Source organism: Ambystoma mexicanum, chromosome 1q, assembly GCF_040938575.1.
Source record: "Ambystoma mexicanum isolate Mex_15411 chromosome 1q, UKY_AmexF1_1, whole genome shotgun sequence".
NCBI lineage: Eukaryota > Metazoa > Chordata > Amphibia > Caudata > Ambystomatidae > Ambystoma > Ambystoma mexicanum.
Genome location: NC_090922.1, coordinates 646,792,461 through 646,819,190, shown reverse-complemented (window position 1 = coordinate 646,819,190; position 26,730 = coordinate 646,792,461). Strand labels below are relative to the sequence as shown.

Below are 26,730 nucleotides of genomic sequence, written 5' to 3'. Positions count from 1 at the left end.
TTCACCTCCGGGGGCTCTATGATTCCACACGTTCTTCAAAGTACTGTTCCCATAGCTGGGCGCTATAATGCCATCAGCCTACCTTGTGCCCTTCACCGTTGAGGTTGCTGTAGCACTACCCTGTCATTTACCTCTGAGGGTGCTATGATGTCACAAACCCTTCGCTGTACCGTGGGCGCTATAATGCCTCTATCCTGGGGCATTCACACCTGTGGCTGCTGTGGTGCCACAACACCTCTCTGTATCGTTCACGTCTGTGAGCGCTATAATGCCTCTATCCTGGGGCATTCGCCCCTGTGGCTGCTGTGGTGTCACAACCCCTCTCGGTATCGTTCACGTATGTGGGCGCTATAATGCCTCTATCCTGAGGCATTCGCCCCTGTGGCTGCTGTGGTGCCACAACCCCTTTCTGTATCGTTCACGTCTGTGGGCGCTATAATGCCTCTATCCTGAGGCATTCACCCCATCACGTCTGTGGGCGCTATAATGCTTCTATCCTGAGGCATTCGCCCCTGTGGCTGCTGTGGTGCCACAACCCCTCTCGGTATCGTTCACGTCTGTGGGCGCTATAATGCTTCTATCCTGAGGCATTCGCCCCTGTGGCTGCTGTGGTGCCACAACCCCTCTCTGTATCGTTCACGTCTGTGGGCGCTATAATGCCTCTATCCTGGGACATTCACCCCTGTGGCTGCTGTAGTGCTACACGCCCCTCGCTGTACCGTTCCCATCTGTGGGCGCTAGAATCCCAGCAGCACGCTCGCTCGACTCTTTCTCGGAATACGTTCAGATCAGGGCCCCCTTCCGCTTGTGAAACCCCACGGGCGGGCACGTGTCTATTGTCTTCGCGTGCGATAGTTGGGCGACACTGTTGTTATTGTTTTCTTTGGCACACCTCCTTCACTTATTAATGGGAGCGGAGCGGCAGAGCCGATGGAGTGTGTGGATCAAGCAAGGGATCATTGGCTGGGGGCTGATGGTGGTGCCCCCCCTGGCACTGACGTCACAGGCAGGTGGCCAATGGGCGCGCAGGAGCCCCGGTGCTGCTGGAATGGTCCCGGCCGGGCGCTCCTGCCCTGTGCTCTCAGAGAGGAAGGAGGACAGGCGGCCGGGAAGGGCATTGCTTCAATACAAGAGGCTGCGGGACAGGCGGCCGGGGCGAGATCGGAGCGGGGAGAACGAGGCGGCGTGAAGGCAAGCACGGGAGACCGGGAGGAGACAGGCAGGGGCGCCCACGGGCGGGCACAGCGGGCGAACCTGTGAGTAACACGGGCAGCAGGGGGAGAATCCCCCCACCCCTCTCGGAACTTGTACTTTCACGTGGGACTCCGTGCCGGGTCCCTTCAGCGGTGCCCTGTCTGACATCTCGTCATGCTGGTGTGGGTCGAGTCTGCCTGACAGCTCTTGCCTATGCCATCCCTCGGCCACCCTACGAGTCACCGTGTGCCATGGTTAGACTGTGCTCCCAGCTCTCAGTTGCCCTCCCAGTCATGCCCGCTGATTCTGTGCCAGGCCAGCCCTAGTGCTCTAAAGCTGCTGCCCACCTGTGTAGTGCACCGCCGGAGATGGCATAGCTGTCCCTGCTGCCTTCCACTGTCTAGGCATCGCCTGCCCTGGGTTTGGTGTTGCTTCTCATAGGTGGATAAGTGGGGTGCTGCATTAAGGACCATTCGGGGTGTGAGTCTGACAGGGGAGGTTGGCAGACTTTGGCGTTCCATGTGACTCTCCCCCTCACAACAATGGCCACATTGACTGCTGTGGTGGTCGCCGGGCGGTGCGCGCTGTAACCCGAAGCCAGTTTGGAAATGGACATAGAGGCGCGTGTGCTGCACGCACGTCCCGCCTGTAAGGCTCGCTCTGGCTGTAGTTATGTTCCCAGGTCACTATTTACTGGTGAGTGGATACTCCCCCCACTCCACTCATGCCAACTCTGGCAGGGGTTGTATCTCTAGCTGGTGTGAGATGTTTCACATGTCCCGGGGCCACTTCTCTCTCCGGTTATGCCCGCTCTGGGTGTGCCCATTTGGTCTATAGCGGGCTCTCTGGTGTTTCTTTTTTTTCCTGTGCTGCTTTCCACCTGTAATATGTGTCTTTGTGTTGTGTGTGTGTGTGTGCGTGCGTTTGAGAGAGAGAGAGAGGTTCCTGTGCGCTAAAGTGAATTGCAGTGACACGATTGCCTTAGTGTCTTGGCAGTGAGTGTGAATATGCTGTGCCAGTTTGACCCGCCATGGGTGTGTTGGCATTGCCCCCGAGTGTTGTTAGTGAATGTTTGCCTTTCTGGGTCAATAATGATAACTTTGACTTTGATTATTTTCTGGGTAGGTGTCGTTGTGGATTTTGCTGTTTTCCACGAGTGTAATGCCACTACAATGCCGCTCTCCTGTGCCCTGTCATTCACACACGACCGTGCTATAGTGCCACAAGCCCCTCTTTGCACCGTTCACATCTTTGGGCGCTATCATGTAATCAGCCCACCCTGTGGCTATGGCTGTGATTATGTTATGGACGGGTGGAGTTGCTGTTATTCTGGGAGTGTAATGCCGGCTATGGCTGTGATTATGTTATGGACGGGTGTCCTTGTGGAGTTGCTGTTATTCTGGGAGTGTATTGTCGGCTATGGCGGTGATTATGTTATGGGCGGCTGTAGTTGTGGAGTTGCTGTTATTCTGGGAGTGTAATGCCGGCTATGGCTGTGATTATGTTATAGACGGGTGTCCTTGTGGAGTTGCTGTTGTTCTGGGAGTGTAATGGCGGCTGTGGCTGTGATTATGTTATGGACGGGTGTCCTGGAGTTGCTGTTGCTCTGGGAGTGTAATGCCCGCAATGGCTGTGATTATGTTATGGACGGGTGTCTTTCTGTAGTAGCTGTTATTCTGGGAGTGTAATTCCGGCTATGGCTGTGGTTATGTTATGGACGGGTGTCCTGGATTTGCTGTTGTTCTGGGAGTGTAATGCTGGCTATGGCTGTGAATATGTTATGGATGGGTGTCGCTGTGGAGTTGCTGCTGTTGTGGGAGTGCAATGCCATCTATGGCTGTGATTATGTTATGGACTGGTGTCGTTGTGGAGTTGTTGTTCTGGGAGTGCAATGTGTGTGCTGTCGTTCTGGGAGTGTAATGCGGCTATGGCTGTGATTGTGTTATGGACGGGTGCCGTTGTGGAGTTGCTGCTGTTCTGGGAGTGCAATGCCGTCTATGGCTGTGATTGTGTTATGGACGGGTGCCGTTGTGGAGTTGCTGCTGTTCTGGGAGTGCAATGCCGTCTATGGCTGTGATTATGTTATGGACAGGTGTCCTGGAGTTGCTGTTGTTCTGGGAGTGTAATACTGGCTATGGCTGTGAATATGTTACGGACGGGTGTCGTTGTGGAGTTGCTGCTGTTGTGGGGGTGCAATGCCATCTATGGCTGTGATTATGTTCTGGACTGGTGTCGTTGTGGAGTTGTTGTTGTTGTTCTGGGAGTGCAATGCCGGCTATGGCCGTGATTATGTTATCTCTGATCCGTGTTGGCGCTTGCTACCTTAGTAACACTAGATCGGACGAGGGGCGGGGGGGGGGGTCGTGTGCGTCTTTGTCAGCAATGCCCGCTCTGGCTGTGTTGATGATGTCTAAGGGCGCTGGGAGTAATGCCAGTCCTGGGGCTGGTCATTATGCCTCGGCGCTCTGCAGTTCCCGCGGCTCTTATCTCACTAGCTGTGTGTGCGCGTCCTATTGATTTTCTGTGTCAGTAATGCCAGGACTGGCTGTGCTTGTGACTGTGCAGGTGCCACGTTCCCGGACGGACCCGGGATGCTGCCCAAGTTGGAGGTGGAATCGCTGGGACTCGCCCGAGGGGAGCAGCCTGGGGGGCACGTGCCAGACAGCAGCATGCAAGGTAAGTCCCGCAGCAACCCTTCGCCCAAGCCCTGCGCGCTGCGTCTCAGTTCGAAAAGACGTGTGTGGCCCGGGGCTCCCTTTCTAAGTTTCACTGAGACCTCAGCACGTTGTGTGGGGTAGACGCTTCTGGCTCGTGCGCGGTTTGCATATAACGGCCCGCCGCTTGCATAGAGCGAAATTACTTACTTTGTCGCTTTGTGGGTGGTGCGTTTTATGCTAATTTGAGAGCGGGTTGTAGGGTGAAAACGTGATAAACGCTCTAACTGCTCGAGAGTAGTCCCCTCCAAAAAAAAAATATTCCTTGCCATTCTGCAAAATCGTCTCTTTTAAAATGCATTTGCTTAGTAACTGAACTTGCAGCACGCCACGGGGTGGGAGCCGGCGCCGGACCGTCCGAGTAACTGCTAACTTCCCCTCTAAATGCCAACAGTGCCCACCCGGTTTATCTATGGCAGGGTGGGGGGCGGGCAGGCCTCGGAGTGACGAGCAGCGGGCTCTCGGCTGTGCCCTCCAGCTCCTGGACGGCTCGCAAAACTTAATGGCGGCTGCACAATGCGACCTGCGCGGGGACTCGCGGGCCGCGTTATCTAAGCGCCGCGGCGCGTTTCTGGCGGGCGCCAAGGCAGCAGTAATCCGGGCAAAGCAATGGGCATGCGAAGTCCTGCTTTCCGGGGGTGTAGGAAAGACGGCGCTTCGCCGGCTGCATTACACACTTCGAAGATCATTTCCCGGGAAATGCCTGCCTGTGTGTGCATGAGCCCTTATTGAGGATAACAGAGCGTGTGCGTGTATTCCTGGGACTTACAAAGAAAAGAAAACGTCCCGCTAGCAGCTGCCACGCGCTGGAGGAGAACAAGCACTAGAAAAAAGCTCGGGTGATAGATGATATGTTCTACGGGGCGATGGCTTATATCAAAATCATCATTACTGTTTGGGGGGTGGCCCCTTGCAGTGGTTCACGGCTTGATTTACTGGGGGGATCTTTGAAGGGTGTTGGCACCCACTGCCGCTGTGCTGCTGGGTGCGGAGGGCGCCCATGGGCGAGGGGCACACACCTCCGGCATGGTTCCCTTCTGCCACGAAGGCGTATCGTAGGTCTGCACCGCCCCTCCCGCTTCCTCACAACAGACCGTTTACTGATGGCGCAATACTTGCCCGTGGAGGCCTCGATCGTTGTTATTCGACCGGCGCAAGCACTACTCTGCCGCCCACTGCAGTCACTCGGTCCGGAGACGTCCTGTGCGCGCCATGTGTGCACCGCACCGTCCAAGTGTGTCACCCGCTGCACAGACTCCGGGAATGGCACCCACAGGGCCCCCTTCGCCGGGAACAGCTGGCATGTGAGTACGGTTTGAGTATTGCTCGTGTTCGTCAAAGTGTGCGAATTCTGCTGGCTTCTAATTCGGCAAAGAGACCCACGCCCTGTAGGATGGGGCAGAGAAGTAAGTGGCCGAGAACTCTCGATTGCAGAGGTGGGTTCGAAACTGTACCCGGCCTACCTACCGCCTCCCCCCCAAAAAAAACACGTACGTCTGCTATATGTGTTATCGTGGGCGAGTCTTTTCTTCCTGTGCAAGTTGTTTTTTTTCTCTGCAAGTGATTCTGTTTCCACGTCTGATTCGAGCAGTCGCTACACTAACCTGGATAGGAAGAAAAAAAGAAGGAAGGAAGGAAGGCAGGAAAGAAAGAAAGAAAGAAAGAAAGAAGGAAAGAAAGAAAGAAAGAAAGAAAGAAAGAAAGAAAGAAAGAAAGAAAGAAAGAAAGAAAGAAAGAAAGAAAGAAAGAAAGAAAGAAAGAAAGAAAGAAAGAAAGAAAGAAAGAAAGAAAGAAAAGCGAGCCAGAGGGAGCGAGAACCTTAAGTGGTTGGTTGGCCTGGTAACGTGCAGGCTGCAAGGGCAGCTGCTCGAGGAACCCCGAACCCATTGATATCTCACTGAAGGAGGCAGCCCGCGGCCGGCGTTTATTTGTGGCAACTGGCACACGCGCCAATGCCCTCCTTCTGTTGTATGGATGCCAGTGCCACCGTTGATCTGCCTAAACTGGGTGGTGTTACACTCCCTGCCACTTGCATCGCATTCCTTGCCATGCTGCCTGCCCTCCAGCTCACTACACGCACGCACCCCCTCCCACACACACACACGGAATTCCGAGGCAGAGGTCAAAGTTTCAGCTTCATTACACATTAACTTTTCGATGATTTGTGCCCAAAAGGCACACATGAAGCAGACACATATATCAATGCATTTCTCCCTGTTTCTTGCTGTTGCGTCCTGCTTGCTCCGTCGCAAACGCTGCACTTCATTCTGGAGTTGTCCCCGTTTCTACTCCCGCAGAGGCTTTCTCGGGGGATGAGGGCGACCACTCTGCGTTAGGCAGGGGAGCCCGGACTTGGCAGTTTCAGTGCCACCTGTCGGATCCCACGCGGGTCCCGGCAGAGTCAGGGACGGGGCTCCACCCACGGTACGCGTGCAGCGCTCCCTGCACCGCTCCCAGCGCAGATCAGACACGCGCACCGGTGGCGCGATGGCTGCCCCAAGCCTTTGATTGGCAGAACCGAGTCCTTTCAGAAGTGAACTGGAAAGTGCTGGACTCTCTTGGGCAGACCTAGTGCCGACTGCGTGGTTCTCTAACCGCCCCGTTCACAGTGTGCACTCTTTGGAGACAGTCTGCAATGTTCCCCGACTTGTGAAGGGATTTGGGCGCTTCTCTACCAGGGCCCACCGACTCGCTGTCTTAAGATCACACCTGCAGCCGCGAGGACGCATCCGAGGCTGGGAGCAGTCATTGTTTCTAAATGACACTAAGGGCTTGATTCGTGGATTTTTTTTGCACGGTGCACAGTGACTTTTTACTGGTGCAAAGTGACTCTGCACTGCCAACAATACCCTGATTCACGGAACAGTGTCTTTTTGCAGTGTAAAGTGACTTTGCACTGTAGAAATCCGCTTTGCACTGTTCCATGAATCGGGGTGTTTGTTGGCGGTGCAGAGTCACTTTGCACCGTGCAAAACATTCCAGGAAGCACTGGTCAGGTGCGGTGCAAGTGTGTCCCCAGGCGAGGAGTGAAACAGCCACACGTCTCGGGGGCTCGCGCCGTAAAATGGTCTTTGCCCACAGGGCACACTTACAGGTGCCACTCTCTACCCACCATCATACACCACAGTGGAAGGCAGCAATTATCCCCTGAGCTGGAATCCCCAAGAGCCCCCCTCCCCCCTCACATTCCCCGCCCCTCCCCCGGCCAGGAGATCGATGGGCGCAGAACGGCCCTTCTGCATCCGTGTCCCCGCGGCTCGCAGGGGCAGCACCCGGGCGGCGCCCCCGGTGCGTTGCTCTCCGCCCCAGCTGGAGTGCAGGCTCCAGCGCCACGCAGCTAACGAACACACGCCACAGCACAGGACCGACTGCCGGGGTGAGTCGCTTGATCCCCGCATCCTTAAACCAAGGGTTGCCTTTAATGCCTTACACTGACCCCAGCGCTCATCCAAACTCATCCATCCACATTACATCTAAGATATGCATTGCATAGAATCTATCACACGGCCACTGACAGCATGGTCAGTGTTGTAACAAATGCCGCCCCGCCTTGGCCACAATCTCAGCGCCTTCGTGGCACTTCTCAAGAACAGTTTCTTAACCCTTTCTTCTCCGGGGAGACTATATAATCCAGAACCAAGTAACCCCAAAAAATGAACGCGGGGGGTGCATGTCCGGAAATCAGAGTGGCTATCTGTGGGACTGCCGTACACGCATGCCTTCATAACACGCACACGCGGAAGCGAAGGCGCCCGCGGCCTCCTTCTAGCGAGCCCCGCGTGTGCTCCTCGGCTCATCGGAGGAGCTCGGAGTGGGCGCGCACTCGGAACGCGCGACACAAAGACCCCGATAGTGGGACGGCGAGCCCCGGCGCTGTGGCGTGTTCCAGGATTCCACAAGGGGGATTTCATTGCCACTTATCCGCCGCGTCGGTCCCTTTGGCCACGATCAGAGGCTCCCGCCCTTCACCCGCTAAAGGCCCGCGTTACTAAGCCCGCGGCAGCCGCTCTCCTTCCACTGAATGCATGCATGTTCCGTCTCCCCAAATTTGACGTTGGAAAGCTGCGGCATTTTATTTTAATTGAGCATTTAAAAGAATGCGCATTTCCATGTGGACGGCGAGATGAACGCGAGTCCGTGTACAGGTGACATACAGTTAACCTGTCCCCTTCCTGGCTAGTTAAATGACACCTCTGTGAGGGCACAGCAGGTACTGCTGACATTGTAAACTCGCCCCGCCCCTCCCCCTTTTATAGAAAGCACCCTCTATCTTTCCGGCCTCCTGGGACCCCAGAACCCCCTTTTGCGCCATGTTCACCCCCATTGAGAAAATTCGTTCGATTAAAAGTGAATATTTTTTCCAACTTAGTTTTCCATGGCCGCGTGAGCCAGGGAACGCGGGTGGTGTTGCCGTGTGCCGTGGGATGATTAAACATATTTATGAACACGCACTGAAGTATTTAGCCCATGCAATTAGTATGGCATACCTTAGTTAAAAGAGGGGCCTTTCAGGGAGCGAAGCAAAGAAAATCCGTTCGGCACAAAAACATTGTGCATGCATCTACGTAGGTTCTTTGCTTCCTCTCCCTACTTCCCCGTCCCCACCCCAGTTTACATCTGGCTGGAGGCGGACCCACGCCCCCTTAGTCTAAGCTCAGTCACGCACAGCGCCATAGGTTTTGCAAAAGGCAATTCTTGGTAATTTAGGGGGAAAGAGTACTTTTTTTTCTTAGCATCTGCATTACCAGCCTCCCATTGTGTTCATTGTTTGTGAGAACCCGATCCTTTCCGTGGAAAGCTCGGGGCCGGGTTTGGTGCCGTCTACTGTGTTGACTAGGCAGGTGTTTGATGTGTGTTGCCCGCACGTGCCACTAACGCCCGCCTGCTTGTCTCCCCGCAGTGTCCCAGTATAAGATGGTGAGCTACTCCTACGACGAAGACCTGGAGGAGATGTGCCCCGTGTGCGGGGACAAGGTGTCCGGCTACCACTACGGGCTCCTGACCTGCGAGAGCTGCAAGGTTTGACGTGGCGCCGCGAGTGCATTTCACGCCGCTGCGCGACGCACGTGTGTATCCGCGGATTGCGAACGCGACGCACGCGCAGGCCAGAGGTCAAGGCGATGCGTGGGGGAGCGATGCGTGCGCAGCTCGCCGCACGCGCCGCGCGCATTTCTGCAAGGCGCGCGCCAGCTAGGAGCAGCCACGCACGGCCATCTACACACAGGCATAGGGCTATTATTGTGGACAATTGGCCCAGGAAGTAGCCGGGCCGTGGGTGTCTAAACTATCAAGTCACGGGATAGCATTCTGAAACTTCTGGCAGCGCTTAGTTATTCTTCGTTCCGGCGTTGCACTGACACGTTTGCTTTAATTTGGGAACGTTACCATCCAATCTCCTTAGGTGTTAGATTGGGCGACGGGAAAAGAAATAATTGAATATCTTTTTGGGATACGTAGATGGGTGCCTGCCATTTGCCGCTGTTGTGGACCACAGGTGTCGGCTGGGTGTTAAGAATATTAATCATACGTCATCGTTTTAGTGGTGCTCTGGTGGGTGCCTGGCATGTGCCGCTGCTGTGGACCACATGTGTAGGCTGTGTGCTGGGAATATTAATCATACGTCATCGTTTTAGTGGTGCTCTGGTGGGTGCCTGGCATGTGCCGCTACTAAAGCCTACATGTGTTGGCTGGGTGCTGGGAATATTAATCATACGTCATATTTTTAGTGGTGCTCTGGTGGGTGCCTGGCATGTGCCGCTGCTGTGGACCACATGTGTAGGCTGTGTGCTGGGAATATTAATCATACGTCATCGTTTTAGTGGTGCTCTGGTGGGTGCCTGGCATGTGCCGCTGCTGTGGACCACATGTGTAGGCTGTGTGCTGGGAATATTAATCATACGTCATCTTTTTAGTGGTGCTCTTGTGGGTGCCTGGCATGTGCCGCTACTAAAGCCTACATGTGTAGGCTGTGTGCTGGGAATATTAATCATACGTCATCTTTTTAGTGGTGCTCTGGTGGGTGCCTGGCATGTGCCGCTGCTGTGGACCACATGTGTACGCTGTGTGCTGGGAATATTAATCATACGTCATCTTTTTAGCGGTGCTCTTGTGGGTGCCTGGCATGTGCCGCTGCTGTGGACCACATGTGTAGGCTGTGTGCTGGGAATATTAATCATACGTCATCTTTTTAGTGGTGCTCTGGTGGGTGCCTGGCATGTGCCGCTGCTGTGGACCACATGTGTAGGTTGTGTGCTGGGAATATTAATCATACGTCATCTTTTTAGTGGTGCTCTGGTGGGTGTCTGGCATGTGCCGCTGCTGTGGACCACATGTGTAGGCTGTGTGCTGGGAATATTAATCATACGTCATCTTTTTAGTGGTGCTCTGGTGGGTGCCTGGCATGTGCCGCTGCTGTGGACCACATGTGTAGGCTGTGTGCTGGGAATATTAATCATACGTCATCTTTTTAGCGGTGCTCTGGTGGGTGCCTGGCATGTGCCGCTGCTGTGGACCACATGTGTAGGCTGTGTGCTGGGAATATTAATCATACGTAATCTTTTTAGTGGTGCTCTTGTGGGTGCCTGGCATGTGCCGCTACTAAAGCCTAGATGTGTTGGCTGGGTGCTGGGAATATTAATCATACATCATCTTTTTAGTGGGGCTCTGGTGGGTGCCTGGCATGTGCCGCTGCTGTGGACCACATGTGCAGGCTGGGTGCTGGGAATATTAATCATACGTCATCTTTTTAGTGGTGCTCTGGTGGGTGCCTGGCATGTGCCGCTGCTGTGGACCACATGTGCAGGCTGTGTGCTGGGAATATTAATCATACGTCATCTTTTTAGTGGTGCTCTTGTGGGTGCCTGGCATGTGCCGCTACTAAAGCCTACATGTGTTGGCAGGGTGCTGGTTGGGCATCCCACAACAGATCAGCACAGTGTACATGGGAGATAAGCATGGTCAATTGCGCAGATTGATGAGTTTTTTTTGGGAGGGGGGGGGGATCACCATGGCTTTCCTGTCCCGAATACTAGACTATGTCACCCCTGCTAGCCACAGGGAAAAGAAAATCCCAACACGCATAACTACTTATCCCGAATTCACCCTACTCACTCAATAAACATACCCCATGACTGCAAGACCCCTAATGTGCATGACTCAAAATGTAGTATCACAGCCACAGATACAACAGTGACCTCTGCAGCCCGCCTAGTCCCAGACCACCCAAGCAGAGCCCCACTTGCTGAGGGCCAGGGATGGATTTAGGGGAGGGATTGGATGTCTGACGAATAGTGGACTTGTTCAGAGAAGGCAGAATGCGGTGCCACCTGCTGGACAGGGTAACCAGTGCTCCCCCCATCTACCTTCCCACCCTTTCAACAAACACCCACAGAGCGGTGCAGAGTGTGTTTTTGCAGTGCAAAGTGACTTTTCACTGGTGCAAAAGTGGTACAAAGTCATTTTGCACTGCCAGAATACACTTTGCACCACTTTGTGAATCATGGTGTTTGTTGGCAGTGCAAAGTCACTTTGCACCATGCTAAAAGTTCCACGAATCAGGCCCACACTCTGGCTTACTTCAGCCGGAACAGCAAAGGTGTTTCTGTTAAAATTAATAACACACATGTCGTTCATTATACCTTTTCTTCTACTTAATAGATGTTTCTGGAATACCCCATCATCCCGAGACGCGCATTCAGCATCATCATGGCCATTGACTGGGTCAGCGGCAGCCCAGCGTCAGTGCCTGGCCTTGTCCATTCTCCTCCTGCCAAGGAGAGATGCCCTCATGCTTGTCCGGCCCGCTGACCACTGAGCCCTGACGTCGTGTCACTCTGCAGTGCAAGTGTGAGACGTCCTTCAGTTGTCAACACATCACTCTTGATGAAGTTGAAAGATCCGGGTTGGGTGGTTGCATTCCCACATGTCATTGTCAAACCCTTAGTGTCGATTCAGGGACATGCCGTGAGTCCAAACGTTTTTGAATCCATTGTTTCTCAAAATCAGTCAAGTCCATGATAAATACTCAATGCTGCCTAATGCAGGCATTCTTGGATAGTCCATCGCCTATTTGAAAGGCCTCTGAAGGTGGTCACTGTGGCCTGACACCCATTTCCCCTCCAATTTATAAAGTCATTCGAAGATCAGAGGCAGTGGTGCAGCTGTGCTGTGTGGTTTCACACTGGCAGGGCCTCTGATTGCTAGAAAAACACAGACTTTGCTTACGGCTGCCTTTTACGAGGGACCAACATATTTTCTTAAAATCCCATACTAAGTAAATACACCCGACGACATCATCATTCATAATAGCGATCAGCATTATGGCAAGTGGTCATTCCTGTACTCAGAGCAACAATACAGAAGCTACTGTGTGTATATTTCACATTTTAATAGCAGATTAAAGGGCAGATAATTGTACATAAACTGCAGCTCTTTCAACTCATGTAGTCGGCAACAGAGCAGGCAGCCACCACGGATGTTTCTGCCAGAATCTTTGTTTCTGACAGAATCTTTATTTTTTAATGTTGTAACTATTACATATATTAAGAGTCTTGGGGCCTGATTTACAGGCACGTTTTTCAATAGCACATTCCCATTGAAAAACGCGTCTGTAAATCAGGCCCGTGGCATGTGTTGGACTCGATGGGTTGCACTTGTTGAAGCATAGCTCCTCTGCGCTACCTTCCTAAATAGTGCATACTGAAGGCGGGTGACCGATGTTCGACACACGTAGGCCAAACGCAGCTGCAGGACAGGGCCACGGTATGATTTATTCATCCATGGGCCTCTGACACGGCCCCGTACGGCAGGGTTTACAGGAAAATGCTCCACGTCTGCCTCGCGCCCCGAGACGCCGCAGTGTTTTTAAAAGGGTAAGCACTTGAGCGGAGTGCTGAACGCAGGCTGCTTGTGTACTGGGAAATCCTCCGACACGGGAAGACGGCGGATAAATTATGAATGGCCAGAGATGGGCCAGTTACGGCTTCAAAGATCAATGTCTTGTTATGAAGGAGCTGGTGGTGGGACTTGGCGTATCTGCACGTTCTCCAGTTGTGACGGAGGCGCTCTCTGCAGTGGGGAGGGTGCCAACGTCCTATGTGCGTCACAGAGAAGGGGGGTGAAGCACGAGTTTTCTCCTATGCACGCACCCATGCAAACACACACTCCCTCCCACGAGAAACAATTGAAGATAGTCTCACGCCCCCCCCCTTTGCATCCCCAATTGCTCTCCTGTACAACTTACTCCATTCCTCACAAAGCAAACAAAATATTGGGTCCGTGGGGGGTCCCAGTTCAGAAAAGTGGGGAGCAGCGAGCCCCTGCTGGCGAAGGAGGTGCTCGAGTGGTGACTTCTAAAGGTCACAATAGTGGAATTATTTTCTCTTCTCTTGTGACGTCACAGTGGGGCACAACAACGTTCCACATTCTCCAAAGCTGTTCCCCATTATACGGTGGGCATAACCAAAACAAATAATGCATAGCTGGGGACCCATGTTCAACAAAGACACCCCCAACCTCTCCCAATGAGACTCACAACATTATCACTGTAAAGGGAAATGCAGGGCAAACGTGTACAGCACCACCGACCTGGCTTCGTCTAGCCTAGAGTACCCAACCCAAAATGGCAAGCGTTGACTGGACACACCGGCTCCTGGAATTCATTCAGCTAGCCCAGAGCACCCACCCCACACCAGCCATTGGCCTGTTTCGGCTAGTCCACAACACCCACCCCATAACGGCAAATGTGGACTTGATGCTACAGGCTACCGGCCTGTCTTCGGCTAGCCTAGAGGACCCACCCCAAAACAACAAGTGTGCACTTGACACAGTGGCCACTTACCTACCTTCGGCTAGTCTATATCACCCACCCCTAAACGGTAATTGTGGACTTTATGCCAAGGGCTACCGGCCGGTCTTCGGCTAGCCTTAAAACAGCCACCCTAGAATAACAAGTGTGTACTTGACACACCAGCAGCCAACAAATATTGGCATTTCCTAATTCCACTTTCATCCAAAAATATAAAGTAATCAAAATAAGAAAGGACACTGGAAATGAGTTGCCACGGAAGACATGAGACACGATTTGGCCTTTTATAAACATACTCTTACTTAGTTCTATCACTTGCAAGCTAGGAGTCTTCATTATCGATAATATCGTAATCAACAACAAAAACAATCTACTGTATTATTATTATTCATTATCGTGATGATGCTATTTTAGTATTATTATCATTGTTACATATATAGTAGTGTTAACATTAGTACCACTTCTACTACTACTAGCAATTCCGTAGAAGTGACCGACACCAATGTTTTCAAGGAAGACGTGACCGAAAATTTTGTTTTATATTTTTTTACCAATTTTTTTTTCTTCAATAAAATATATGTGGGGCGTTTATGGGATATTAAGAAAGGTAGGGGAAGGAGGGGGAGCTGCGGGCGATCTGCCCCTAAAAGAAATGTGGTCACTTCACTCTTTCGAAACATGTATTCGGTCAAATCACCTAAATCCTACTACTAGTGCTGATATTGCCACTACTACTACTACTACTATTACTAATAAGAATAATATTAATATTAATATTCATAAAAATAATAAGAAGAATACATCAATAAATAAAAATGGATTCCAGCAGCTTTACATAAATAGGATCAGGAAAGAAACACAATTTGTAAAATAAATAGTTTATAGAATTACACATCATGAAAGTGATTACTTTTTTTCAAGAAATTGAAACAACATTTCAAAATGTCTTCACATAAAATAAAATTGTCTCGCAGTTTAGCACACATTTTCTTCTCAAATGATACTTTCATTTAAAACAAGGGACTTCTTTCACAAGCTGAATGCTCTTTCCTAATAATCAACACTAAAGATCCCCTTCGGTTTGGGTTCAGCAACCGCCTTGTGGAATTGAGACACGCCGGTGTCTGTTTTTGTGGGGTACTGCTTCCTCCTGATGTTCATTGCGAGTTCCTTTTCCTATGACACCAGAGGTGGCATCACATGGACTTTCGTGGCTGTCAGGAATGGCATGCTTTTTCATTGTGAAAGTGGCAGACTGGTGGTTGAACAGCACACACACACGCTCACAGCACTCTACGCATGCAGAGTGCAGGATTCTTCGCCAAAATAATTCAATGGAATGTGTACGGTGCCTGCAAGAAAACCTGTGCATCCATGGTTTCTTCAGGGGCAGGTGTGCGGACCACTCGATTGCACACATTGGTGCTAAGAGCGGGTTTGCCACTATGCCAAGGATAGAGCATGGTCTTCGATTGTGTGGTGCTGGCTACCAGGCTTCAGGTAATGCCGCCCCGCGTGTCGTAAGTTCCCACAAGTGAAAGGAGATTGGAAGGTCTGAACACATCGATTGCTGTGCAGTTTAGGAGACTGAGAGGGTGGAATCCAGGGCTGGGGGATCACTGGAAAGAATCAGCTTTATGTGAGCATCAAAAGAAGCAGGTCATCTGCAGCTGGGCGTCAAAACCCCCAAACGCTTGAATAGTTGCATGAAAGGGGTCAGAACGCATGCATGTTGGGGGGGGGACGCAGGGATATCAACATTCTGCATCCTCTGTCATTGTAACTAAGAGTGCACCTCTCCCATTTGTCCCCCAGGGATTCTTCAAAAGAACAGTCCAGAACAACAAAAGGTACACGTGCATAGAGAACCAGAGCTGCCCAATCGACAAGACGCAGAGGAAACGCTGCCCTTACTGTCGCTTTCAGAAATGCCTAACAGTTGGAATGAAGTTGGAAGGTAAGACGTATGTGCGGACTCCGCCGCCACACGTGGCTAACACAATGTTGTGGTTCTTCACAACACGCCATGTCCATGTAGATACACCATCGAATGCAATGAGGCTGTGATGGCGCTTCCTTACGTTGGCTTCTCCCCTCCCTATGTAGCCCCTTCAAATCCAATGACACACATTCCCCATGTCATTATCTTTCCACTTCAGCACATGTAGGAGGGAACTGCTGACTAGGGCTAGCAGGGTACGGATAGTCGCGGAGGGGACGCTGCTGCGCGCCATGCCGTGGAAGTAGGGTATGTGTAGGAAGATTTCTCTATTCCCACCCAGGACCCTGCCTCGTGGAAGCCACCCGCTGAGCTCTTTGAGAGAGCTAAGAGAATGTGGGGGTAAGGAGCCCATGAATGAGACTGACTCTTGATCCCCAATTCTACCAGGAGACACTCAGGGAGCATGGCCCACATGGACGCAAGAAGCTCCCCCATGGAAGGTGTTCCTTCTGCACCTCCCCACTGCTGGCTGTTGAAAGGGCGGGAGGGTTACAGGGCTGTGAAGGATGTTGGGATCAAAAAGGATGTAAGTGCCCAGTGAAAGTCATTGTGGGGCAGTGGATGTCAGGGACTGGGTCGTGCAGTGCATGTGGGATACTGGGGCTTTGGAGCTCGCAGAACAGGCACAGGGGGTGTGAATATGGGGAAGGGTAACACGCAGAAGATTCCAGTTACCAGGAGAGGGAAGCACGCTGGGTATGGCAGCACACCTATGAGGCAGTGTGCCACACAGGGCACACCTAGGTCCCTGCGGAAGGCATCAGAGAAGGTGACGGAGAAGGATAAACCCCACCCTTAGTCCATTTCCAGTACCCTTAGAGTAGAATAGGAGGCTGCTGAGGGGTAATTTGCTGGACAGAGGGAAGCACGTTGGGTAGGGCAGTGCACCTATGAAGCAGTGTGCCACACAGGGCATACCTATGTCCCCGGGAAGGCCTCAGGGAAGGTGACGGAGAAGGAAGAAACCCCACCCTTAGACCATTTCCAGTACCCTTAGAGAAGAATAGGAGGCTGCTGAGGGGTAATTGGCTGGACAGAGGGAAGCACGTTGGGTAGGGCAGCGCACCTATGAAGCAGTGTGCCATGGAGGGGATACCTAGGTCCCCGGGAAGGCCTCAGGGAAGGTGACGGAGAAGGAAGAAACCCCACCCTTAGACCATTTCCAGTACCCTTAGAGAAGAATAGGAGGCTGCTGAGGGGAAATTGGCTGGACAGAGGGAAGCACGCTGGGTAGGGCAGCGCACCTATGAGGCAGTGTGACACACAGGGCATACCTATGTCCCCGGGAAGGCCTCAGGGAAGGTGACAGAGAAGGAAGAAACCCCACCCGTAGACCATTTCCAGTACCCTTAGAGAAGAATAGGAGGCTGCTGAGGGGTAATTGGCTGGACAGAGGGAAGCACGTTAGGTAGGGCAGCGCACCTATGAAGCAGTGTGTCATGGACAGGATACCTAGGTCCCCGGGGAAGGCATTAGGGAAGGGGATGGAGAAGGAAGAAACCCCACCCGTAGACCATTTCCAGTACCCTTAGAGAAGAATAGGAGGTTGCTGAGGAGTAATTGGCTGGACAGAGGGAAGCACGTTGGGTAGGGCAGCGCACCTATTAGGCAGTGTGCCACACAGGGCATACCTACGTGCCCGGGAAGGCCTCAGGGAAGGTGACAGAGAAGGAAGAAACCCCACCTGTGGACCATTTCCAGTACCCTTAGAGAAGAATAGGAGGCTGCTGAGGGGTAATTGGCTGGACAGAGGGAAGCACGTTGGGTAGGGCAGCGCACCTATGAAGCAGTGTGCCATGGAGGGGATACCTAGGTCCCCGGGGAAGGCATCAGGGAAGGGGACGGAGAAGGAAGAAATTCCACCCTTAGACCACTTCCAGGGCCCTTACAGAAGAAGAGGAGGCTGCTGAGGGGTAATTGGCTGGACATGCTGTGGGAACACTGATGCTTTTAGGCACCAGCGGGTTCTGAACATGCGCATGCACCTCAGAGTATGTCTGCATGTGAGGTCTATTTATGTCACCCCAATACAATTCTACAGAATACACATGCAGAGGTTTTAGGGACTTTCTCTGCACCCTGTCCACAAAATAGCATCAGCCAACTAGTCAAGGTATAACTCCAACCACCCACATTTCAAGTGGTTCATCTCTTACAAAACTTTCAAACCTTTACAGAGAAGCACCCAGAACAGGCTGAGGTCACCTAGGGGTAGACAATGAGGGTCCTGTGAGGGATGGAAGGCTACTCCCATTCTCCAATGGCCGTATAATATTCTGCAGTGCCCTATTGGGGCCCGCCGTGCCCCTGCATTAGGGCGTTAAATCTGTTTTCTTTTAACAACGATGGCAAAAGATTAAAGGTGCAAAACTTTCTTTGAATGCTAGGTGGCTGGGTAGAGTGAGGAAGACCATGGGGAGCACTCTCAGGGACAGGGGATGGGGGTTTCACCCCCCAAGTGACCCATGAAATATTATGGATCACGGAACCTTTAGACTACAGACCCCCACAATTTCCCGGATCATTTCTGGGGAAGCTGCTCTTCTCCACTAGAAAGACGCAGGTTTCAGACTTAAGAGCATACAGCAAAGGCCCAGACATATTGCGAGATGTAACACCTTAGACTTCTTCAAGCAGGTGTGGACCGGCATATACGGAATTCGGGACATTGCTCAGATTTCTTAAAGAAGGTGTGGACTGGTCTATAGGGAACTCTAAAATTTCATGGTAGTCCTCTGCACCATGGCCCTCTTTTGTGTGGTAACCTATTTCATGTCCAAATGTTCTCATAGGAAAAGGCTTGGGCTTGCTGGAAATGTGTAATATGGGAGTACTTTGAACATTATTTCCAGGGCCTCTTTTGGTTTCCAGTCCACACCTGTCTTCAAGTCTTTTTCAGGCACCACTTCAAAGGCTGCGTTCTGCATTTAGACGCCATGATGGTCTCAGAAACGTTCCAAACACAAAAATGGGTTGCCTGCAACTAACCACATTCTAAAAACGATGGTTCGCCCAAAGGCACAGAAAGACATAGTTCTTTTCACCGTGGCAGGGATTACACATCATTTTGCATTGATGACAAACAAGTGTACTGCAGAGAAAGATACGCGCGAGTGGGCATATTGGATTCTGAATTATACATGTTAACTGTGAGTCAGCACATCACCAAGAGAATATTATTTCACACGTCCAAAATGCAATCAGGTATTTCTTCTCGCAGAGCGTGTTATTGCCAGTGATGCGCTGACTTACCATTATTCATGCAAAGAATAAATCAGGCCTGTGATTTCATATCAATAATTATTGGTCTGAATTTCTCTGGAGAGATACATATTATCACTGGTGTGTAACAGACGATGACCCAGGTTTGATCAGATATTGACAACGCAGCACTAATTGCATGTGTTGTATTGTGTGTAGGCGCTGTGTTATGTTTGAATGCTCACGTGTCTAATATCATGTGCTATTGTGGGCTAACATATTTCTTCAATCAGATTCTTATAGGGCGCTACATCCAGAGCAGAGTCACTTGCAAGTTGCAAGATTGCAAGCGGGGCGGGGGAGGAGAGGGTGAGCGGTGTTGGCGTGGGTGGGAAGCTGGAAGGGAAAAGAACATAGGGTCAGGAATGGGCATTGACCATAGAATCTCGTAGAATGGATCCCAGAACACCACAATCTGTTTGAATTGTTGTGCAGCTTATTCAGTTTACCGCAACCCGTTAACTGCCAGGCTAGTATGCAAGTCTATGCAAAAAGAAGGCGCATACTCATCCTTGGCACTTACAGGAGCCTTGCAAACATAATGGCAACAGATGCATGCCCCACAGAGCTTCATTGAAGACACTCTGGAACGTCAGCAGGATAGGTCATCGTTACTGCATCCTTAGATTCGGCAACATCATTCACTTTCGTGGGGTTCTAACTACTCAGGAGATGGCCAACTCATGGCGCGTGTGTATGAGTCAACCACACCCCGCCTACAAGGTGAACAATGAAAGAGGACTACTAAGCATCGTTCACAGGTAGGAAACCAAGGAAGTTCAACAACCAAGAGCGATGGCTATTTAGGTATTTGAGGAAAGGTTCCCAAATGTCTTTCATATTTTGTGGGCGCATTCCATTGTGCACCTTGTGGGCGTGGTCGAGTCATGTACAAGCTGCAGCACAATGGTGTGCCATTGTTTTTGCAATGTTGTGTTCAATGGACTTGAGGCCCTGTTTTTGTGAAGGGTGGATGCCAATATATGCCCATGCCAGTGTGCAAGTTCCCAGCTACAAGTTGGACAAACTTATCGACAGAGAGAAAAGTAGACGAGCAATGCCTTTTCGTCCCTTTCGTGGAACTCAGTTGTGCGGCTGTTCATTTGGGTGATAGGAGGACTTGGTTGCCTTATGAATGAAAACGGTCGTTTTCTTCAAGAGGACATTTGAGAAGAATAAAAATGCAAACAAGTCCACACCCCATTTACAGGGACCATTTATTGCTGTCGTCACTAGCCTGACAGGGGAGCAGGCATATGGGGAGACGGACTGGGCAAAACTGCACTCCCGCTGGCACTTACGCAGTGTTGGATGCCACTGAGCTGCACACATTATTGCTGCAGTATACACACTTAAGGGGAGTCCATCTAAAATCATATCTTCGATTTACGTTCTGACTAGGAGCTTTAAAGTGTTGCAATGAGACCACGAGGCTGGCACCAGATCATCAGTGACTACACAAAGGCAGAACGTGCGCTTTTCCAAGAGTTGTAAATTTGCCTTTGGTCTGAGCATATGAAACCATCTTTGAGGAGGCCACAATCCACCCCTGTCTCTCTCCCTCCCTTCCTCCCTCCCCACCCTTCTCTCTCTCTGTCTATCTCTGTCTCTCTCCCTTCCCTCTTACCCCCTCTCTTGCCCTGCTCTCTCTGTCCCTCCTATTCCTAGCTCTCTTTTCTTTATCTTTTTGTAACCTGTCCTAAGCGCCCTTTTACTCCCGGGTCCGGAGCGCTCTATAAATAAAATAAACAAACAAACAAATAATCTTTTTTCTCCCATCACCATTTGTCTTTTTTCTGCACATCACTACTTTCTTCCTTTTTCTTGTCCCTCTTTCTAAATGTCTCTGTTTTGTTTCACACCTGTTTCTCTCTCTCTCTCCCTCTTCTCTGTTTATCTCACGCTCTCTCTCATTCTTCTCGTTTCTTCCCACCCTTCTGGATATCTGTCTTGTCTGAACTGGAAGTTCGTATTTTTCAGTGCAACACACAAGTATCCAATTGTGAAAGCCCCTGTGATATGTTCTGTCCTGATCAGGGACATCATTTGGGGGTAGCTAGGGGTAGCAGCTGCTACTTCTGGCTTCCCCTGTGCTACCCCTAGACCTGTCCTTGTGACCCTGGGCCACTGGAATAAGAGGAAGTGCCAAGAGCAGATGTCTGTGTTGCACCTGAAAAAGGTGGTTGTAAATGCAGCTACACGTGCCACAGATATTTTCACCCGGAATCTTGATGTCGTTAGCTGGAGAAATAACAGGGATGCAGGAAAAAACATGAAACCGCCATGACTTTCAGGTTGGCAGCCAATTAGTGAAGAATGCCTGAATGGGTTCAGAGGTGGGGCTGTCTGTGCAGCTCATACCCAGTGCTCTAGCAACAGGAAGGGAATGGGGGATAGGTCTGGCTAGCTGGGAATGGGAGCAGCCTGCAGTACTCAGTGACAGCACTGCATGAATGCAAATCTCATCAGTGTTTCTCGTTGTCTGCTTTGCACATCAATGAGCCACTGTGCCTGTGATGAGAGGGGCGTGCCCCAGTGGATTCTGCCACCAATCCTGCCTGGGAACTGTGTGATCTGACCCAGGTCCGCCATTCGGGCATCACAAGCACACTGTAGATAGACGCACAGTGAGATAATGTACATGAAGTTGCCCTCCGCCTTCGAAGTAAACCATCTGTTGCTTCCTCAAGCAAAAAAATATATATATTTGGAAGGATAGCCCAGGGGCAACATACTTGCTTTGGAAACAAGAGGATTCAGTGCAACATGGGTTCAGTTCCAGTGCTTAGAAGTTGGAAGAGGCTGGCATTAAGCAAGATATAAAGGATCAAAGAAAATAATAGAACAGGCCTTTTCTAGTGGTGATGTCATGGAGCTGCTGCTGCTGTTTACATTTAAAAAAAGAAAACATGCAATTGCTGTGACCTGCAGCTCATCCTTCCCCACTATCTCCCATCTAGCAAAAGAAACTGTGGGTTGCTTACCAATTAAGCAAAAAAGAAAGGTGATGGCTTGAAGGTTTCAAATCATTCATCACCACTGGCACAGCGTTGGGCAACCCTCCGGACCATTGTTTTTCTGGTTGGACTTGTGTTGTTCAGTTGCTGTTTCCAGTCTGTGGCCAGACACTTGGCAGGCACTGGATGTCTGCTTTTATGGGGAGGTAGGCCTCTTCGAGATGGTCTGTTTGTTTACAGTTTAGCCTGAGTGATGTACAATAGTCCAGGTTGTTGTGTTTTCGTCTTGTTAATTTCACAGTGATTTGTTAATATGGGCCTGTACACACTGATATTAAAGCTACACATGGTGATGCATTCTTGTATGAAATATACATCATGTTACAGTGATATCGTAACCATATTGTTCTTAGTTTGCTGAGGAACAATGCTTTGTGATGCCACTTCCTGTTTTTGTCAAGGGGTGAAAGGTGGAGTGCCATCACTTTCTGTAATGTCACTTGGGTCCAGGGTCACATGTCATCACTCCCTGTGATGCCATCAGAGGTCAAGGGTCATGTGATGTCACTTCCGCTACCCCAGGCTGGTCCTGATCCAGTGATTCATGATCAAATGTGACTTTTATACCATTCTCTAAAATGAGACAAGCCACGGGTGTCCTCTAGGAGGAATCTCTGCAGCCTTGCAGGTAACAACTACTGTTCCCTGCTGCTTGCCACTGGGCACGGTGTGCATTGAGTAAAATTACTCGCTGGCTCGATAGGTGTGCAACACGGTTACCGAGGCTACTGTGACAAACATCATTAAAATTGACCACACAGCAGATGTGGAACTGGATTGGTTTTGATTACTTCTAATGGCAATATCAGTCAATGGTGCAACAATCAGGAAATATTTATTATCGGGTGGCTTTCTGAATGAAACTTGTTGCGATTGCAGTTCGACCACATATAGATGTGTGCCAAATGTAATGAAAAGCAGGAAAGAGACGCCTACAACCTGCCCCATTCAATTCACGAATAAGTACATAACATTACATGAGTACAGTTACTTTTATAGAAAATTAAACCCTTCCAGCGCAGGATCTTATCCAAAATCATAGCAATAGTTGTTAGAACTGTGTTGCTAGTTTACTCCAAAAAGATGATGGGGAATTTATTTCCTTTAAATGAAAAAGTCTAACCATAGATTTTTTAAAAATATTTATGTTATGAGAACAAAAATGCAAAGACTAATTATCCACATAGACATCTCAATCGCATTATTTCTTGCAATATTCACCATTGCAAATTCTTTACATCTCTGTCTGGTAAGAACTTTCTTAAATTTTACGTAGGACTTATCTCATCAAAGAAACTTCAAATTGTAGAATTGTAACAGAGTTCCTCTTTGATATTTTCCTCAACAGCGGTGAGGGCAGATCGAATGCGTGGGGGCAGAAACAAGTTTGGACCAATGTACAAAAGGGACAGAGCATTGAAACAGCAAAAGAAAGCCCTCATCCGAGCCAATGGACTTAAATTGGAAGCCATGACTCAGGTGATACAGGCAATGCCCACGGACTTGACGATTTCCTCGGCCATACAGAACATACACTCTGCCTCCAAAGGCCTACCTCTGAGCCACCCTGCCTTGCCCCCAACAGACTACGATCGGAGCCTCTTTGTGACCTCACCGATCAGCATGACAATGCCACCCCATGGCAGCCTGCAAGGCTACCAGACTTATGGCCACTTCCAAAGCCGTGCAATCAAGTCTGAGTACCCCGACCCCTACACTAGTTCCCCCGAGTCTATAATGGGCTATTCCTACATGGATTCATATCAGACTAGCTCCCCGGCGAGCACCCCACACCTGATATTGGAACTTTTGAAGTGCGAACCAGACGAGCCTCAAGTCCAAGCTAAGATCCTTACCTACCTGCAGCAAGAGCAGGCCAACAGAAACAAACACGAGAAGCTCAATACCTTTGGACTCATGTGCAAAATGGCAGACCAGACACTTTTCTCCATCGTGGAATGGGCCCGCAGCAGCATCTTCTTCAGAGAACTTAAGGTAGGTCCTTTATTTATACATGTTCAAGTCACATAACACTTTAGGTCAGAGAACTAAGGATCCAAGGGTTGTAACCTAGCCTTGTACATAGAATTGTTTCGACAATATTCATATACTACGGCCCTCCTGCAGATAACAGATTGTTGGAATGTTGAAGGCAATAAACAAAAGTCTGCTGTGCAATTCGGTCACCTGTATTAATGCAAGTTTCTCCTATAAAAAGAAGCACTATCTGTAGTTGGGTGCTGCACAGCACAGTGTCTTTTTGAACTAACAGTAGCTTATGAGTCCCATAGAACATTATTGAGCAGCTTAATCATGTGTTTCCTTGATAATGAAACTACTTGCACCCTTTATAGAAGGCCTGTCAGTGCTAGTGGTAGAGATGCACGATGGAAAATTGATCATAACATCGCACATGTACAAATGTGGAAAGGCGGTATATTGAGGACATCTCGTGCGTCACAATGAACGATTTTAATGTTGAAAAGTGTTGCTGTAAATATTTTGGAAATGATGGCAAAATACAGTATAACATCATCTTAATTCTCACTAATGAGCGTGAGGCAGGGCTAAATCGTTCAATGATGGTGGTATCACTTTTGTGCATGGCCCACTCTAGATTGTACAGATATTTCATACTTTAGATTGGCTTGTTATAGGCGGAAAATTGTTTCCCATGCAATGAAGTTTCAGTGCATATTTGAGACAAGAGCTATAGGTTTTCTCGCAATATAATTTTGGGGCAATAAAAACAATAAAAGGAAACCGAGGGGCATGCCCACATCTAATTATTGTATGTCTACACTTAAGAATGCTTTTTACCTTTCGCCATAGAGGAGTTTTTACAGCACTACAACTGTTTGTGGTATGATTGCAGAGTAGGGTTATTATCTGTATTCACTGGTCTCTTTCGAACACCGAATCCAAGTAAATATTTGACAATAGAAAATGAGCACACATGTTTGTTATAAACAACACGTGAATATCTTTAATATCTTTTATATCTGGCTTCTGTTACTTTATCATCAGCAGACTTTTCCAAAGTATTGACATTAGTACATTTCATTTTTTTTCCTATGAGTTACAGTTTAATTACAAGTCTGAAACCTATAGAAATACATACATTTTTCAAAGCCATTATATAACAAGGGTGTAAACGGTAGCATGGTTCGTTGAGTTTTATAAGGCTACTTCTCGCAGCAGGAGGCCTAAATAATACCTCACTGTGTCCCTTATCGTGGTTTAATAATGAACCAGACCCATCAAAGTCATTCCACGGCCATAGTCCATAGCTACCTGTTGCATGTAATCTATATAATACACGTGAATATCAGTCTTCATAGACCATTAAAACAAACGTGTACTTTTTGACATATAAACCAAAGCCTATTGAAACACATGGACTTGTTGTTGATTACTGAATTATAAAACTGGAGGGTAACCCTAAAGTGGCAAGGACTGAGGGTACTTCTGTAAAAATATAACAAAGAGGGCACTGCCCTGTAAATTTGCAAAATGCATAATTTTTGCATGATTCTGAATTGGGTGTTTTTGTGTGGAACTTTAATTCAAATTACCTTCCTTAGAGTTTTCAATCTGAGGAAGTACACAACACTATGTGATCTGTCATATGATCTTTTCAAGCTATTTTATTTCTTTTTTGAAAGTGCATCTCTAAAGTTAATGCTTCAGGTAGTTTTTCGTGCAGGATTGGCCAATTTAGACTCTTGAAGAAAAACACATAATGAACTGTGCAAATGTCTAGTTGTATCAACATTTGTAATGCTTTAAAGATTGTATCCTTGTTTCACTTTTTACTGTTGTTTCAAAAATGCATTTCACTGATGTTTTGTATGACGTTGACATTTTATGTTGTTGTACCCATTGTACTCTGCACGAAAAAGTACCATTAATTACAAAAAACAAGTATGACGGATCACATAGTGTTGTGTACTTCTTGAAATTGAAAACTCTAAGGAAGGTAATTGGAATTAAAGTTCCACACAAAAACACCCGATTCAGATTCATGCAAAAATTGTGCATTTTGCAAATTTACAGGGCAGGACACTCTTTGTTATATTCTAACTGAATTATGTCTAGTGTGAAGTTCAGGATTCGAATTGACATCTCAAGTTATCTCAGTCAACAACTAAGCAACTAGACCAACAATTCCCAGAACTTAAATATACAATAAATATAATATAAATATATTTCGCGTATATTTTATCTGCATATAGAGTTGATTCTCTCTGGTATCAAAAAAGTGATCTTTTGATAATATAGCACTTTTCGGATGTCAGAGCTAAGGTATACCAATCTGCTCTGATGACTGTGTTATGGTCACGCTGCAGCATTCCGCAAGAGCTGTCCGCATTTCAAATCCATGGACTGGGTTTGTACTAATTTAAGACAGTGCTACACAAGATTAGACCTTTTTCCTCCGACCGAGCAAATGAACCCATTTTCAGGAGTTGTAGAGATGATAGAATCGTATACATTGTACTGCGCCCACTTGGGGAGGGACATGTTTGGAAATGTGCCTGGCAATGTTTTTTGCTGTATGCTGCTTGGACACATTGGAAAGGTTTCATGTGTCTGACACTGGAAAAGGCACAGGACTGTCTGAAATATAAGGCACCTTTCTTTCACTTTGGTATCACGCAATACATATCAGCTTACATTGCAGCTACTCCTGCACGAGAACCCAGCTCTGATAATAAGACTTTAACACATCAAGAC

The 26,730-nt window shown here is 49.1% G+C and overlaps 1 protein-coding gene across 1 annotated transcript in view; it reads left to right on the top strand.

The window, feature by feature from the left end:
- Positions 1 to 1,086: 1,086 nt before the first annotated feature.
- Positions 1,087 to 26,730, top strand: part of NR5A2 (nuclear receptor subfamily 5 group A member 2) — a 198,127-nt gene continuing 172,483 nt past the window's right edge. Inside the window, exons 1-5 of the mRNA XM_069641231.1 lie at positions 1,087 to 1,256; positions 3,760 to 3,870; positions 8,809 to 8,927; positions 15,529 to 15,670; positions 23,342 to 23,988. Of these exons, the coding sequence (XP_069497332.1) occupies positions 3,786 to 3,870; positions 8,809 to 8,927; positions 15,529 to 15,670; positions 23,342 to 23,988 (993 nt within the window). The 5' untranslated portion in view covers positions 1,087 to 1,256; positions 3,760 to 3,785. The remainder of the gene's footprint in view (positions 1,257 to 3,759; positions 3,871 to 8,808; positions 8,928 to 15,528; positions 15,671 to 23,341; positions 23,989 to 26,730) is intronic.